General features: G+C 50.0%; 1 protein-coding gene across 1 annotated transcript in view; it reads left to right on the plus strand.

Moving 5' to 3' along the window:
* The window catches only part of LOC119435472 (protein brunelleschi-like), a gene marked incomplete at its 3' end in the record, with an annotated part of 39,053 nt that extends 24,059 nt beyond the window's left edge, over window positions 1–14,994 (plus strand). The window contains exon 3 of the mRNA XM_037702322.2: window positions 14,919–14,994. Coding sequence (XP_037558250.1) covers window positions 14,919–14,994 — 76 coding nt within the window. The remainder of the gene's footprint in view (window positions 1–14,918) is intronic.
* Window positions 14,995–16,120: the final 1,126 nt, after the last annotated feature.

Genomic DNA, 16,120 nt, shown 5'->3' on the forward strand with positions numbered 1-16,120 from the left:
CTGCAACTAAGATGTAAGACGCGCATTCGTCTGCACACTCGCAAAAAGCGCAATTTTTTGACAATTTCACGTGAAAAAAATCGAAATTAGTGCTGTTTAGATGGTATTGGCAAACTGTCAACCCCCCCCTGGCAGAGATCCTGGTTGACCAGTCATAACGATGACTGGTCAACAGTCATCGTTCCGCTGTTTTTTTGCTACTACACTGCTTGTGAAGAAGCTACAACATGTGACCTATGTTGTCATTCACACATAAATTACAATTCCAAACTTCTAGCCTGTAGCAAACAAACAAGTCAGCATTTGACATTTCGCTCACTTGGCTGCTTTTTTAAAAGCAGCTGAGGACATTGATGCTTCTGAATCATGCACAAGAACAGTTTGTGCTAAACCCTGTGTCAATCTTTCTTGCACCTCAGCATGAGGCGTGGAGCCTTGCGCTGGATAAGGGTTGACAAAAATTGAGTGGCAATTTAGCGATAAATGTGGGAGAAATGCATTAGCATTACGTCACATCTCTTTCAGGGCCTTTTTCTGTGATTGAAACCGTATTCAAGACATTGCAAAGTATAGTTCAGTCGTCAGTCAGCGCTGGTGTGTGTCTCCCTTGTGTTTTTTTGCGCTGTTCTCTTATCGAGTATGTACCGACTAGCCCAAGCCTCTACAGTCTTGCAATAGTTCAGGAGTTCACTCGACACATGTCCTGCCTCTTCGAGTAGCCAAGTGCAACTGACGGTGGCCCAGAGTTGCACTATATACAGGGTCTGTCCTGAAAGTAATGTCAGTAAGGCCATTAAAAATTATTTATTGAATTTATCATTACAAGTGTTCAAAAATCTTCAAAGTACTCGCCTTTTGTGTCGATACATCGGCTCTAGTGAGACTTCCAGCTTACGAATGCGTTGCGGTAGTCCTCCTCCTGAATGGCCTTTAATGCTGCAGTGCAAGCTGCCTTGATCCCGTCCACTGTCCCAAAATGCTTGCTTTTCAGGGGTGTTTTGAGGCGTGGAAACAAAAAAAAAGTCAGGGGGAGCCAAGTCCGGGCTGTATGGGGGATCGTTGGCACTCCTACTTTAACCAGGTAGTCGGTGACGATGAAGGCAGTGTGGGCCGGCGCATTATCATGGTGCAACTTCCAGTTGTCTGCGATGTCCGGCCAGATGTATTGAACCCTGCGTTTCATTCTTTTGAGGACTTCCACATAAAATTTGGAGTTCACAGTGGTTCCAGGTTCTACAAACTTGTGATGAACCAGTCCGTGGATGTAAAAAAAAAAAACGATGAGCATGATCTTGATCTTTGATTTGCTCATCCTGGCTTTCTTCTGGCGAGGGGACGAGTGCGTGTGCCACTCCAATGATTGCCCTTTGATCTCTGGGTCATATTCAAATACCCAAGTCTCGTCACCTGTAATGACGTCCAAAAATTTTCGATCACATTGGCACATGTCGAGGTTTTCTTGGCACATTTCGACGCGGCATGACTTTTGGTCACCAGTGAGCACTTTTGGAACTATTTTTGCACACACCTTCAGCATGGCGATATCGCTTGTAACGATTTCATGAACTTCAGTTTTCGGAATGTTTAACATGTCGGCCATTAAACGAACACTTTTAATCGTTGGTCTGAGTTCAACAGTTCCCTCACTCACGTCACATTGTCAGCCGTGGTGGTCGTGGATGGCCGTCCGGCCCGGTCCTCGTCGTTGACCTCTTCCCGGCCTTCCAAAAAGCCCTTATGCCACCGAAACACTTGCCAATCTGACAGGGCATGTTCTTTGTAAACAGTCTTGATCATAGTAACAGTTTCCGCAGCAGTCTTGCTAAGTTTTACGCTACACTTCATCGCAAATCTTTTTTCTAACGAGCGCTGCATTTTCACTAGCACAAGAATAAAAAAAAAAAAACTCTCACGGACAGGCCCGTTCTACACTTTCCGATGTTCGGAGCACACTGAGCAACGGAGCGCTGCTTAGCTTGGTTCCTCCACTACCAGTTTCAACCTGTTAGACCGCGCTCCGACGTACAGTTGCGTTGCTATAAATTCACTGACATTACTTTTAGGACAGACCCTGTATATTGTGAGCGCTGCGTGGGCATTTCATCTTTCTCATCTGTGCGTACTCATCATCACCACTAGAGGCCGTAATAGTGGGTGGCTCGCTCACTGACGTAAAAGGAAGACGTAAAAGGAAGACTTGCGCCTAACCGTTATCGCACAAGTGGAGGAGGTTGCTCTCTGGTCCTGCAGTCCTCACCTCTATTGAGCCTTCTCTCTAGTACATCCCTGGAACTCCGCTCGGGTCGCCGCTTTATCAACTGCCCTCAGCCATGTCGCAAAAGCAGCAGCCCAACACGGCCGCTTCCGCTATGCCTGCTCCTGTGGGGACACGTGCTTGGACCATTACTAGCACTCTGAAGGATCCCCAGATGTTCGCTGGTCTACACGGTGATGATGTTGAGTGGTTGGAAAATTATGACTGTGTGAGTGCATTTAATTATTGGGATGATTCCTCAAAGCTCACTCATCTAGCCTTCTATCTAACCAACGTCGAGATGATTTAGTTTCTCAACCATGAACCTGACTTTCTAGTCTGGACCTCTTTTAAACAGCAGCTGCGACAGATATTTGCCATCCCCACTGTCCGCTCGGAGGTCGTGAGAAAGAAGCTTGCTGAGCGTGTTTAGATTAGCACACCGGTGAGTCGTACACTTAACATATAGACGATGTCGCCCTTTTTTGCTGTTCATGGCAGAGAATGACCACGTGCGCAGTTTCTCAAAGGCATTGGGACCATTGTGTTTATTGCCCCTGTCGCGAACAACCTCACTACTGTAGCCGACATCATCGCTACATGCCAGCGCCTCAATGAACTTCATTCGATCCGAACTTCATCCGAGCCTGACGTGTCTGATCACAGGGCAACCAACGACAACGAGCTGTGTGCACTCATCCATACCATCATTCACGCAAACTTTACCGTGTGCTTTCAACATCTATACAACGTCGTCTGGTGGTGGCCTACTTAACATTGTGAACGAATAACTAGCTTCAGTGGCATGTGCACAAGGCCCAAGCCCTCTGCCTCTACCAATGCCCACTCAGATTGCTGCTGTGGCATCATCCTTCCCGCAGCCTCCGCCACCTGCGGCTGCTCCACATGGGTCTCTCACTTCCCTCTCAGCAAAAGTACCGGCTCAGCTTTATGACAGCATATGGCACCCACCCCGACCGGTCTGCTGTTGCTGCGGCATCCGTGGCCATACTTCAAGGTTTTGCTGATGCCGTCAACAGGATGAACGATGTGGTTATGAAGCTTTTGAGCGAGATGAGCTTTCTGCTCCACAACAGCGCCCAGGCGCGGATCCAGGGGGGATGTCCTGACCCCCCCCTCAGATTTCTGCATCGCCCCCTCGCTGACAGGGGGATGGCCCTGTCGCAAAAAAAAAATATGGCCACCAGCATTCTTCAAAAGTATTTTTCGCGAGTACCAGTGGTAGCAGCCATGTAGAAGTAAAGCTAGCTCGCTCACAAGCTTATAGTTGTATTCCGTAGGGGTGTGGTGTCGCGAAGTTGCCGTAGTTAATTTTTCTCATGAACACCTTGGACCTCCTGGCGCCGGCCGTGCCTGACTCGTCCCGTCGGTGGCGTCGAATGAACGAGGAGACGTCCCTTTTGCCAAGCACGCCGATGTGTGCGCGAACGCCTTCGCACCTGATTAACTTAGTTCACCCTCGGGGTGTCATCGGTTGCCTCATTGGATGTCATCGGTTCCGCGACCAACCTGCTTAATGAAAGAGATTTCTCGCTGAAGTGTTTATATATAAATAATAACAACTAACAGCTAAACTAAGAACTACGCATAGGCAACTTTTTAAAACTGTGATCACAGTTACACGTTGACAATATCCAGCACGAGCACAGTACCGTTCGTACGCTACAAGTTTTTCATTGTAACTTCGCAGTTTTATTGTCGTACATTAAGCATAGGAGGCTCAAACCTGCCGGATCCTTTTATCTGAGTGGGCGTTCTCTCAGGAGCGTGACGTCAGCGGCCAACGCCAGCGCGCGGTCCTAGGATGGCGTCGCGTGGTTAGAGAAACGGGAGCAGATGCGCACCTTGTGTAAAAGGATGATGTCGAGTGGGAAACAAAACATGAAGACGCTGGCTCGCGCTCTCGGCTAACACGCCACATCGTTCTTCTTGTAGGTGGCGTCGTGAGTCTTCATACGCGGTGATTCGCATATCGTAAACACCCAGCGTAGTGGTTGCCGCGTTGGAGTGGGGCGTTACACCCGTATTCAAGAACGTTCCTCTAGTCAACACAACACCTCGACTCAAGAGGAGAGATAGCACCGCCATCCCTCCAAAGAAGTGGTCACTGAGCTTCATGATCATTCACGGGAATTCTTTAGAATTGTCGCGTCTTTATCAGTCGAGAGGCGGCGCTGTGCTCAACAAGGTGGAGTGGAGGAAGAGCTTCGAGTCGAGGGCTGTTTGAGAATAGGGGAGTTAGTCCTCCAAAGCAAACGAAGGTGTCTCAGCCGAACACAAGGATCTTCTTAAGGAAATCAAGGTGTCCCAATAGAACTCCAAAAACAGACGCGTGCTTACGAATTTATAACGAACCTGCAACAGATCATCCCACATTTTGTTTTAAGAAACAATACAGGCTAGATATACGAGGTGTTCAAAATTAAGCTTTATGGTTTTCTTAAAATTAGGCACTGGGAGGCACGGGAAGACCACCGGCGTAAATAAGTTATGTGGCCAGGGGGACACAAAGTGAGATGATAATTATTGCTGTTAGCAGCCGAATTAACTAAAATTGAACAATTAACTTTTTATTGACTGCAGTAAGTGTGTATGTTTGTATTCAAAAGTTAGAGGCAGTCGTGTTTCTACACAGTTTCACTTGGAAGAATTCTTCTAGCATGTCTGTGCTCCGAGATATCCAACTCCAAATTTTAATTGTCGGTCGCACGATTACGCATGCAACTTGCAAGAGAGTGAGGATCGGCACAAAGCTCCTCCCTGATATGACGCGGCTGTTGCGTGAGGCGTTGAGTCTGACAACGGGGCGGAGGCATTGGCAAAGATAATAACTGTCCCCCTTCCCCTCACGGCTGGCGGAATGAAAAAAAAATCGAAGAACCCGTAACCACTGCAGTCGACAAAAAGTAATTGTTCAATTTTAGTTAATTGGGCTGCTGACAGCGATAATTATCATCTCACTTTGTTCCCCCCTGGCCACATAACTTATTTGTACCGGTGGTCTTCGCGTGCCTCCCAGTGCCTAATTTAAAAAAACCATAAAACTTAATTTTGAACACCCTGTATTATCAGGCACAGCCGCCATGCACATGGCTGTATTGGGTAACATCCTTTTCCTATAAGCTCGGAGAAACCGATACCTGGGTTCGCTACAGGTCTTCTTCCTCTTTCTGGGGTTTCACGTGCCAAAACCAGTTCTGATTATGAGGCACGCCATAGTGGAAGGCTCCGGGTTAATTTTGACCACCTGGGTTTTTTTAACGTGCATTACAACGCAAGCACGCGGGCGTTTTTGCATTTCGCCTCCATCGTAATGCGGCCGGCGCGGCCGGGATTCGATCCCGCGATCTCGTGCTCAGCAGCGCAACGCCTGAACTGACTGAGCCACCACGGCGGGCTACAGGTGTTGCTCTAGCAGTATAAAACGCCGGTTTGTCGTGAGCAGAAACGGTGAATTTCGGTAAATAAGCAAGGCTACAATCATCATCATCATCAGTGAAGGAAGCTGACCCCCCCCTCAGAAAAAACCTGGATCCGCCCCTGACAGCCCCACTATTACCAGCGTTACGGATGTTGCTTCCCATCTCTGGACAACGTCGGCACAGCCAGAAATTTCCTATACGTGCGTCGTCATTCTCCTTCGCCGATGCAACGCTCCTCCTCTCCTCTTCGTCAGGCCACTTCGTCTCCTGACCATCACTCAGAAAACTAGATAGGGCAGCTTCAGGAGGGAAAGCTGCGTCTTTCGGACTACGTCCAACCCCTCCGGAGTGCCCATCTAATATACTGTTGGTGTGTGTTGAAGGTGTGCAGATTGAAGCCTTGGTTGACACCGGTGCTTTGCTTTCATTCGTTAGTGCTATGAGTTCCCGTTTGCAAAAAGTGAAGTTGCCTTACAATGGGGGGGCCCACCCCTTCGTTTTGCTAATGCCGTCCTTGTTCAGCCCTCCGGAGTTTGCACAGTGCACGTTTTCATTGAAGGCATACATCTACACATTCAATGTCTCATGTTGTCCTCCTGCATTCACGAACACATTTTAGGATGCGACTTTCTCTCAACCGCATCAGCTTTTACCTCTTGCCATCAACGTGTAATTCATATGAGAGACACTGAATGTTCATCTGAACTTAACGCACAGAGCCTCCGTTTTGTCACAGCTGCCGATTGTTTGATTCCAGCTGCCCATGAGGATATTCCATCATTGACTCTGGTTACCATCGTTAATGGTAATGTGTTCCTTGTACCATTCGATCGCCACAGCTTTAGCGGGCTCTTGATCGCTCTTAGCCTGGTGAGGTTTCATGACAGAAGTGTGCTAGTCACGGCATTTAGTCCAATTCGTTCGTCGATCACTATGCCCCAAGGCACCGCTGTTAGTTCCTTTATGGACGTCAAACCTGTTACGCTTGTTCCCCTTCACATGGAAACACGACCTTTGCCTTCACCTCCTGATGATGGTACTGCAGCTTTAACAGCCACGATAAACAACAATCTCACTGCTGCGCAGAAAGAAGACATTTTAGTTCTGCTTCCAAAAATACATATTGACACGTACACATGTTTATCTTTCACCGGTAGCCGCTTTCAACATTGGCTGACAAATGTTGAACGTTATCGCTCGGCGCAGGACGCGCCTGCATTGGAAGCTTCTCGGACGTTATCAATGCTTCTATCCGTCGTCTGTGGTCACCGACGCCCATGTAATCTGATTGTATGAGCGACGCGAATTGTCTAGAACTTTCTGGAAGACACGGGGGCATCAGGGATTAATCTGGAACCTTCGATGACTCAGGTATAAAAGCCGACGCGTTTCGCCGCTGATCAGATTTTCGACGATCGCCGACTGTGTTCGCCGCTATCGTTGTGCTTTGAGTGTAGCTTGCTTTTGTGGGCACAGGTTCGCCCAATAAACAACCAGTTTCGTCATACACAGTTTTGTGAATGTTTTCTCTACCGTCACTACTACGTGACATCTGGTGGAGGTGCTAGTTCGTTCATGCACCGAACGCCCCCGCAAAGCCGCGACCCAAGCCCGAAACCGGAGAACGAGACCAACGTCGCCAAGGACCAGCGAGCTAGCCGTAGGCAGCAAGGACTTGTGCCGGAGTTCGGACTTCTTCCCGAAAAGACCACTGCAATCAAGGCCAAGTCAACGACCAAAATGGCAGCACCAGCGTCCCCCATCCTGCTGCAGCAACCTCGGGAGCCACCGACTTTTCGTGGATCATCGGCTGAAGACCCTGAAACCTGGCTGGAGACATACGAGAGGACCGCGACGTTCAACAAATGGAGCGACGACGACAAGCTGCGCCATGTGTATTTTTCATTAGATGATGCTGCTCGGACCTGGTTTGAGAACAGAGAGACCACCCTGGTGACGTGGGACCTATTTCGTGAGAACTTCATGAGGACTTTCACGAATGTCGTGCGAAAAGAAAGGGCCGAAGTTTTATTAGAAACCTGAGTGCAATTGCCGAACGAGAACATCGCAATCTTCACGGAGGAGATGACTCGCCTCTTCCGCCACGCCGACCCCGATATGTCAGAGGAAAAGAAAGTTCGGTTCTTGATGCGGGGCGTCAAAGAGCATCTATTCACTGGATTGATGCGCAACCCGCCCAAGACTGTGGCAGAATTTGTTTCGGAGGCCACAACCATCGAGAAGACCCTTGAAATGCGAGCCAGGCAATACAACCGCCGTGCACTGACAAACTACGCCGAAGCTCAAGCTCTAGGCGCCGACGACCTGCACGAGACGATCAGAGCGGTTGTACGGGAAGAACTACAGAAATTATTCCCAAGATCGCATCCTCAGGTGACTTCAATCGCTGACATAGTTAAAGAAGAGGTTCAGCGATCACTAGAAGTGCCAGAAGTTCCGGTATCGCCTCAACCACAGCCGCAAGCGATGACCTACGCCGCCGTCGCCCGTCGTCAAGGCCCCCCTCCGCGCTCGCGCCAGGGCCCCGTAACGCCGCAGTTCCGTCGTCCACCGCCGCCGCCGCCAGCACGCCCGCCCGTCGCGCAGGGCAGCTCCCAGCGGAAGACGGATATTTGGCGCGCCCCCGACCACCGCCCGCTCTGCTATCACTGCGGGGAAGCCGGCCATGTCTACCGCCGATGCCCATACCGCGAGATGGGCCTACGAGGGTTCGCTGTCAACGCGCCACGTCCACAGCTTGGCGAGCGACCACGTGACATCGCCGACTACCTTGCCGGAGCCCAGTGGCAACCACGACGGCCCTCACGCTCGCCGTCACCAGGCCGCTACATCTCGCCGCATCGCCGCCTGTATGCCGGCCCAACCCGGGGCCGATCTCCCAGCCCATACCCGGGAAACTAAAAGCAGCAACCGATGGAGGTGCGGTTGCTGTACGACGCAATGCCGAAGATCCTCCGCCGCCGCCGCCGCCGACGACGATTCGCGAATCATCACGACGAGATATCAGCACGCCGCCTAGCAACAGCCTTGACAGCACATCGCCGCCGAACGAAGACCTTCCGACGCGACGTAGCAGCAGCAGAGCAAGCCGACGCAGCCGTGATCCGACGCCACGAATTAACCGCAACGCCAGACGCCGGTCTACCGATCTAGACGGGCTCATCGATGGTCATAACGTCACCGCTCTCGTCGACACTGGCGCCGACTATTCAGTTTTCAGTGGCGCGTTCGCCGCCAAGTTAAAGAAGGTGCAGACGGCCTGGCAAGGACCCGATATACGGACAGCGGGAGGTCACCTAATAACGCCGGCTGGAATCTGCACAGCGCGAGTCACGGTAAACAACCGCACTTACCCGGCGAGCTTCGTAATCCTGCAGCACTGCTCCAGGGACGTCATCCTAGGCATGGACTTTCTACACCAACATGGTGCAGTCATCGACTTAAGGTCCAAGTCGATAACGCTTTCAACACACAAAGCGATACCGCCGGATACATGCATCAGTTACCATGCCTTGAATGTGCTTGAAGAACAAGTCACCGTTCCGCCTCACTCCAGCGTAATGATTTCCGTCGGTACGGAAGTGCCTGCAGACATGGAGGGCGTCATCGAGGGCGATCATCACTTACTGCTGTACCGTGAAATTTGCGTCGCTAGAGGCATAGCTGAGCTACGTGCAGGGAAAGCAACGGTGATGCTCACGAACTTCAGCCCCGAATACAAGCACATTAACAAAGGCACCACGGTTGCCTACATCGACGAAATAGTACAAGCCAGCAGTGCTTTCGCCTTCACGGATTCCAGTGCACCCGCAACGACGACTATAATACCTGAAGCAACTTTCAACGTTAATCAGAACCTTCCCAGGCATAAGAAAGAACAACTAAAAGCTCTGCTCCTGCAATACAAGGATTGCTTCTCGTCGTCGTCAAAAGTTCGACAAACCCCTGTCGCCAAGCACCGAATCATAACCGACGAAAATGTCCGCCCACTGCGTCAGAGCCCGTACCGAGTTTCGGCACGCGAACGCGAGGCCATAAGGCAACAAGTCGACGAAATGCTACGCGACGACATCATCCAGCCGTCCAAGAGTCCGTGGGCGTCCCCCGTGGTGTTAGTGAAGAAGAAGGATGGAACCCTACGTTTCTGCGTCGATTATCGTCGCCTCAACAAGGTCACGAAGAAGGACGTATACCCCCTTCCACGGATTGACGACGCCTTGGATCGACTATACAACGCAAAGTATTTTTCGTCGATGGACCTCAAAACCGGCTACTGGCAAATCGAAGTCGACGAGAGGGACCGGGAGAAGATGGCCTTTATAACACCAGACGGACTGTTCGAGTTCAAGGTCATGCCGTTTGGTCTTTGCTCGGCACCTGCGACTTTCCAACGCGTCATGGATACAGTACTGGCAGGCTTGAAGTGGCAGACTTGCCTCGTCTATTTGGACGACGTCGTTGTGTTTGCCTCAAGCTTCGAAGAACACCTGCGGCGCCTTGAAACAGTTCTTCAAGCTATCAAGACCTCCGGACTCACTTTGAAGCCAGAAAAGTGCCGCTTCGCATACGAGGAGCTCTTGTTTTTGGGCCATGTCATCAACAAGTCTGGAGTGTGCCCTGACCCACAGAAAACGGCGGCCATCTCCAACTTTCCTCCGCCCGCCGACAAGAAGGCAGTGCGTAGATTTCTGGGACTGTGCGCCTATTACAGGCGCTTCGTCAAGGATTTTTCACGGATCGCCGAGCCACTGACGTACCTCACGAAGGCCGACGTCGAATTCAAGTGGGAGACGCCGCAAATCGAAGCATTTGAAGAACTGAAGCGACGCCTGCAATCGCCGCCCATCCTTGCGCATTTCGACGAAAACGCCGATACCGAAGTCCACACCGACGCAAGCGGCGTAGGACTCGGCGCCGTGCTTGTGCAGAGGACTGACGGACTAGAAAGGGTTGTAAGTTACGCTAGCCGGTCGCTATCGAAGGCGGAAGCAAATTATTTCACAACAGAAAAGGAGTGCCTCGCCATCATCTGGGCTACATCAAACTTTCGCCCCTACCTCTATGGCAGGCCCTTCAAAGTTGTAAGCGACCACCACGCCTTGTGTTGGCTAGCTAACTTGAAGGATCCTTCAGGTCGCCTCGCACGATGGAGTCTGAGACTTCAAGAATTCGACATCACCGTCGTTTACAAGTCCGGGCGAAAGCACTCTGACGCCGACTGCTTGTCTCGCGCCCCCGTCGAACCGCCGCCACAGGACAACCAGGATGACGACACTTTCTTGGGACCCATCAGTGCCGACGAATTCGCCGAACAACAGCGAGCCGACCCGGAACTAAGGAACCTTGTAGATTACCTGGAAGGCAAGACCGTCACTGTGCTGAAGGTGTTCAGGCGAGGATTGGCGTCGTTTTTCTTGCAAAACGACATTCTCCTAAAGAAGAACTTTTCGCCTCTCCGAGCCAACTACCTCCTCGTGGTACCCTCAGCATTGCGTCCAGAGGTTCTGCAAGCTCTTCATGACGACCCAACGGCTGGACATCTCGGTTTTTCCCGCACGCTCGCGAGGATACAAGAAAAATACTACTGGCCTCGCCTCTCTGCCGACGTCGCCCATTACGTAAGGACATTCCGAGACTGTCAGCGACGCAAAACACCGCCGACAAGGCCAGCCGGACTTCTACAGCCGATCGAACCACCTCGCCGACCATTCCAGCAGATCGGGATGGACTTACTGGGGCTTTTTCCGATGTTGACGTCCAGGAATAAATGGATCATCGTAGCTACGGACTACTTCACCCGCTACGCCGAAACAAAAGCCTTGCCCAAAGGCAGTGCCGCCGAGGTAGCCCGATTCTTCGTTGAGAACATCCTCCTGCGTCACGGTGCTCCAGAAGTCCTCATCACCGACAGAGGCACGGCCTTTACGGCAGAACTAACTCAAGCCATCCTGCGATACAGCCAGACAAGCCATCGCCGGACCACCGCCTACCACCCGCAGACGAATGGCCTCACCGAGCGCCTAAATAAGACCATCGCCGACATGCTGGCAATCTACGTCGACGTCGAACACAAGACATGGGATGCCATCCTTCCGTACGTGACCTTCGCATACAACACGGCCGTGCAAGAAACGACGCACATGGCGCCGTTCAACCTGGTCTACGGAAGGAACCCGGCAACGACGCTTGACGCCATGCTACCGGACGTCACCGATGAGGAAAACCTAGACGTTGCCACCTATTTGCAGCGTGCCGAAGAAGGTCGACAGCTCGCCCGCCTGCGCATCAAGAACCAGCAGAGGACCGACAGCCGACACTACAATCTTCGACGACGCTACGTCGAGTACCAGCCCGGAGACCGTGTTTGGGTCTGGACTCCGATACGCCGACGAGGACTTAGCGAAAAACTCTTACGTCGCTATTTCGGACCATATAAGATCATCCGACGTATTGGCGCACTGGACTATGAGGTCGTGCCAGACGGCATTTCGCAATCACAGCGGCGCCGCGCACGACCCGAAGTCGTCCATGTGGTGCGTCTTAAGCCTTTCTACGCCCGCTGACGAACTTAGGTACTTTGTTACTTTATTTTTTTTTCTTTATTACGCGTGGTTTTGTTTTCGCTTTCACATTTGTTTGTAGCATCGGGACGATGCTTTTTAAGGGGAGGGTATTGACACGTATAGATGTTTATCTTTCACCGGTGGCCGCTTTCCACCGGCTAACAAATGTTAAACGTTATCGCTCGGCGCAGGACGCGCCTGTATCGGAAGTTTCTAGAACGTTATCGATGCTTCTTTCCATTGCCTGTTTTCACCGACGCTTATGTTATCTGATTGCATGACTGACGCGAATTGTCTAGAACTTTATGGAAGACACGCGGGCATCAGGGATTAATCTAGAACCTTCGATGACTCAGGTATAAAAGCCGACGCGTTTCGCCGCTGATCAGATTTTCGAGATGACTCAGGTATAAAAGCCGACGCGTTTCGCCGCTGATCAGATTTTCGACGATCGCCGACTGTGTTCGCCGCTATCGTTGTGCTTTGAGTGTACCTTGCTTTTGTGGGCACAGGTTCGCCCAATAAACAACCAGTTTCGTTGTACACAGTTTTACGACTGTTTTCTTCAGCGTCACTACTACGTGACAATATTTCGCTTTGCGGGTCTCAATAAATTGTTGCAAGTTAGCGCTCGTGTGTCTCCTGTCTTCTTTCATCATACTCGTCTGGTTGTGCGCTTGATACAACTCGAAGAAGAGTGTTGTACTTTGCTTGGCTAGGCGCCAAATGTGCATTGAACCGTGGCTCACAAAATAAAAGCAGGTGTTGCGTGCCGCCTACAGCCGTGCATACCGCTCACTGAGATGGGATCCATTAGTGACCACAGTGTTACGGTTACAAAAATCCGTGCATCTCAACTCCAAAGGGACAGACTGATGTGCCAGCTAGTATGGCATCATGTACACTGTCGCGCAAAAGATACACAGGCAGCGACAGAAAAAACAGGGACAGAGCACCACTAACAACTGAGTGTTTTATTGCACGTGATCGATATATATATCATTGCGCAACAACAGAAAAAAATCACACAAACAGATCAACCAAGCGATTCATCCGTCACAGGCCACTATCCAGACAAAAACAGCTTTTCCGTTACATTTGAGAAAGAGTAGGTAGGCTTAACAGCCAGGTGGCTTTAACAGTCAATTGCGGGAGCATCATTATAACATGGCATTGACTGGTCATTTTGCCGCACATTGTGTGCGCTGCGATAGTGAGCCTCTGTTTCATCACATGCAATCGCTGGCCAAAAATGCAGACCAGCTCACTAGAAGGAAGGTTAAAGCTGCGCAATAAGAATGAGGACAAGCGGAAGGAACACACAATACACGACGAACTCAGTTTGAACCTTCCTTCAAGTATGAACAAACTAGCCAGCAAGAACCTACTACTAAAGTATAGCTCACTAGGAAAATCTTTAGAGATCAGGAATAGAAGCAAAATTGTGTCACTTGTTTGTCAGTTTCATTGTCGTAAACAGAAGTGCTGTTTTGTCTTGATAGTAACCTGTGACTGATGAATTGCTGGGTTGATCTGTTTGTGTGCTTCGTTCTGTTGTTGGGCAAGTCGATCACATGCAGTAAAGCATTGATTTGTTAGTAGGGCCATGTCCCCGCTTTTTTCTCGCCGTCTCTGTCCCTTTTGCGCTGCAGTGTACATCATCTGAACTCGTTGATTTTCCTTCCTCAAGGGAATTGTCTTTTCTGCTCTCCATGTTTATATAGTTTAATTTTAGTAATGAGTTCACATAATAGTCGAAACGGCAGTGTCAACAGAAATGCTGATTCCGCGGAGTCGCCAAAACAACTTTTCTGCTACGAAACCCACCTCCCATGACTGACTTCAAAAGTCTCTGCCGAGGTGGCTGTCGACCACCACCACCTGTCTGTCCCCATTCTCACACACAGCGCAACTCATCAGTTGTCACTATATTTGCAAGTGGGGTGCACCGACTGAAGTAGTTATTTGAAGAAACATGAATTAATGAGCGCCTCTTGTCATCCTATATGCTTGAACCGTTTCGGGCCGTACCAGTAACTTCATTTTTTGGGGTTCAGGTTTGGTTCGGGTTCGCGCAAGTTCCAAGGATATCGATTTTGGTTCGGTTCTGTGGCCAAAATTTTGGTTCAGGTACGATCTTTGGTTAGAGTTCGGTTCGACACCCTGACCTTGAATACATTCCTATAATATTGCCCATGACAGCACGATTTCAGTTTTGCAGTGGAGTCATTTGATTAGATGGTTGTAGTTTGTCTGGCAAACTAGTGATTATACTATGTATTATTGACAGAACATTGGTAGTTGTCCTCTAATTACTACTTGTTAATAATAGCAACCAACATTCCAAAGCAGTGTCTTGATGTTGAGAATGGTAGCACTGGAGGACTGCGGATTATGTTGACCGGTCGGGCTACCCATAGGCCTGCCTGAAGCTTGGTACGTGAGTGTTTTTCCTTTGTTGGAATGCAGCCAGTGTGCTTAGGAATGTAGGCCTGAATCTCGGCAGCCATCGATTTATGTGGCAGAATTGAAGCCAGTTTTTCTCCAAGGCTGTGTGTAGGCTGGTGTCGGTCGAGTGCTTTGCAGTGACCGGCCACAAGTCAGTGTTGCACAATGGCAGTGCTTGTGTTGCTGCAGGCTGGAAGAGGATGCCACAGGAGGGGAGCTGGCGGGGGCCCCCTTGAGCAGCAAGCTGCGCAGCACCCAGTGCCTGGTGAGGAGAGCTCTCTCTGTTGGGGCACACAACCTGGGTTGTGTGTCTTCAATGAGGACATTTGTTTCTTTATTAAGCGAGGCGTAATGTGTCAACCGCGAACAGAAAATGTGGGCTGATCCTGGTGGCAGTGCAGAAAGGGTCCAAGCGCAATGGCACATACCCCTGTGAACTAGCAAAGCTGAGCCTGGCTAAGTCTAGCTAAGCATGGTTGGGACTAATACCTAATCGATAATCGATCAATAATCAATAAAATCCAGGAAATGCTGGGGATGACTTGGTAGTGCTTAGCCTAGCCCAAATACGTGGTCAATACCTTGCGATAGCTAATCGATAATCAATCAATAATCAATAAATTCCGGAAAGTGCTGGGGAAGACTTGGTAGTGCTTAGCCTAGCCCAAAAGCCAGGACTAGCCACGTGCCCATCAGTTCGCTGTCTCTTTAGCGTTGTGCCTCTAGTGCAAGCTACGCAAATTTTTTTTACGCAATAGTACTGCTAGCTGCCTGCCAAAGCAGGGAGGGGTCACAAAACATTGAAACAAAACAAAAGAAGTAAGAGCGAACAATGCACGTGAATAAAAGATGAGCACATCTGGTTCATTATACTACACAACTAAATAAAATGCATAAATGAATAAAGGATAAGTGATGCGCAGCTGTAAAAGAGGGAAGTAGTGCAAAAAAGGATGCACAAAGGTAAGCACTTACACATCGGCTGACATGTGTTAGTTTATTGACACAGCTGCAACGAAAGACTTGAGTGACAGAAGACAGGCAATGTCATGTGGCAGTGTATAAGACCTATTAGGCGACCGTTCTGCAAAAGGGAGCTACTATGGACCTGTCGTGTTTTCCGCGAGTTGGTCTAGCACTATTCAACGACATGTAATTGGTGGAGTTAAGCTTCGCTTTATTGTTCACTACGTTGTGAAGCATTTTTAGTCAGTGCATCTTACGATGCAATTCTAGGGTGGGTAGTCCAGACTGACTGCCAAGTTTTGTTAGGGATACATGCTTGCTACAGGCGTGTTAAGTGAATCTAAGGGAACCGGAGTCAAATTTTGCAAATATCAATTTTGTATATGGGTCCCAGACAACATCCGCATATTCTAGCAGTGCTCGAA

This window comes from Dermacentor silvarum, unplaced genomic scaffold, assembly GCF_013339745.2.
Source record: "Dermacentor silvarum isolate Dsil-2018 unplaced genomic scaffold, BIME_Dsil_1.4 Seq732, whole genome shotgun sequence".
NCBI classification, from domain to species: Eukaryota; Metazoa; Arthropoda; class Arachnida; order Ixodida; family Ixodidae; genus Dermacentor; species Dermacentor silvarum.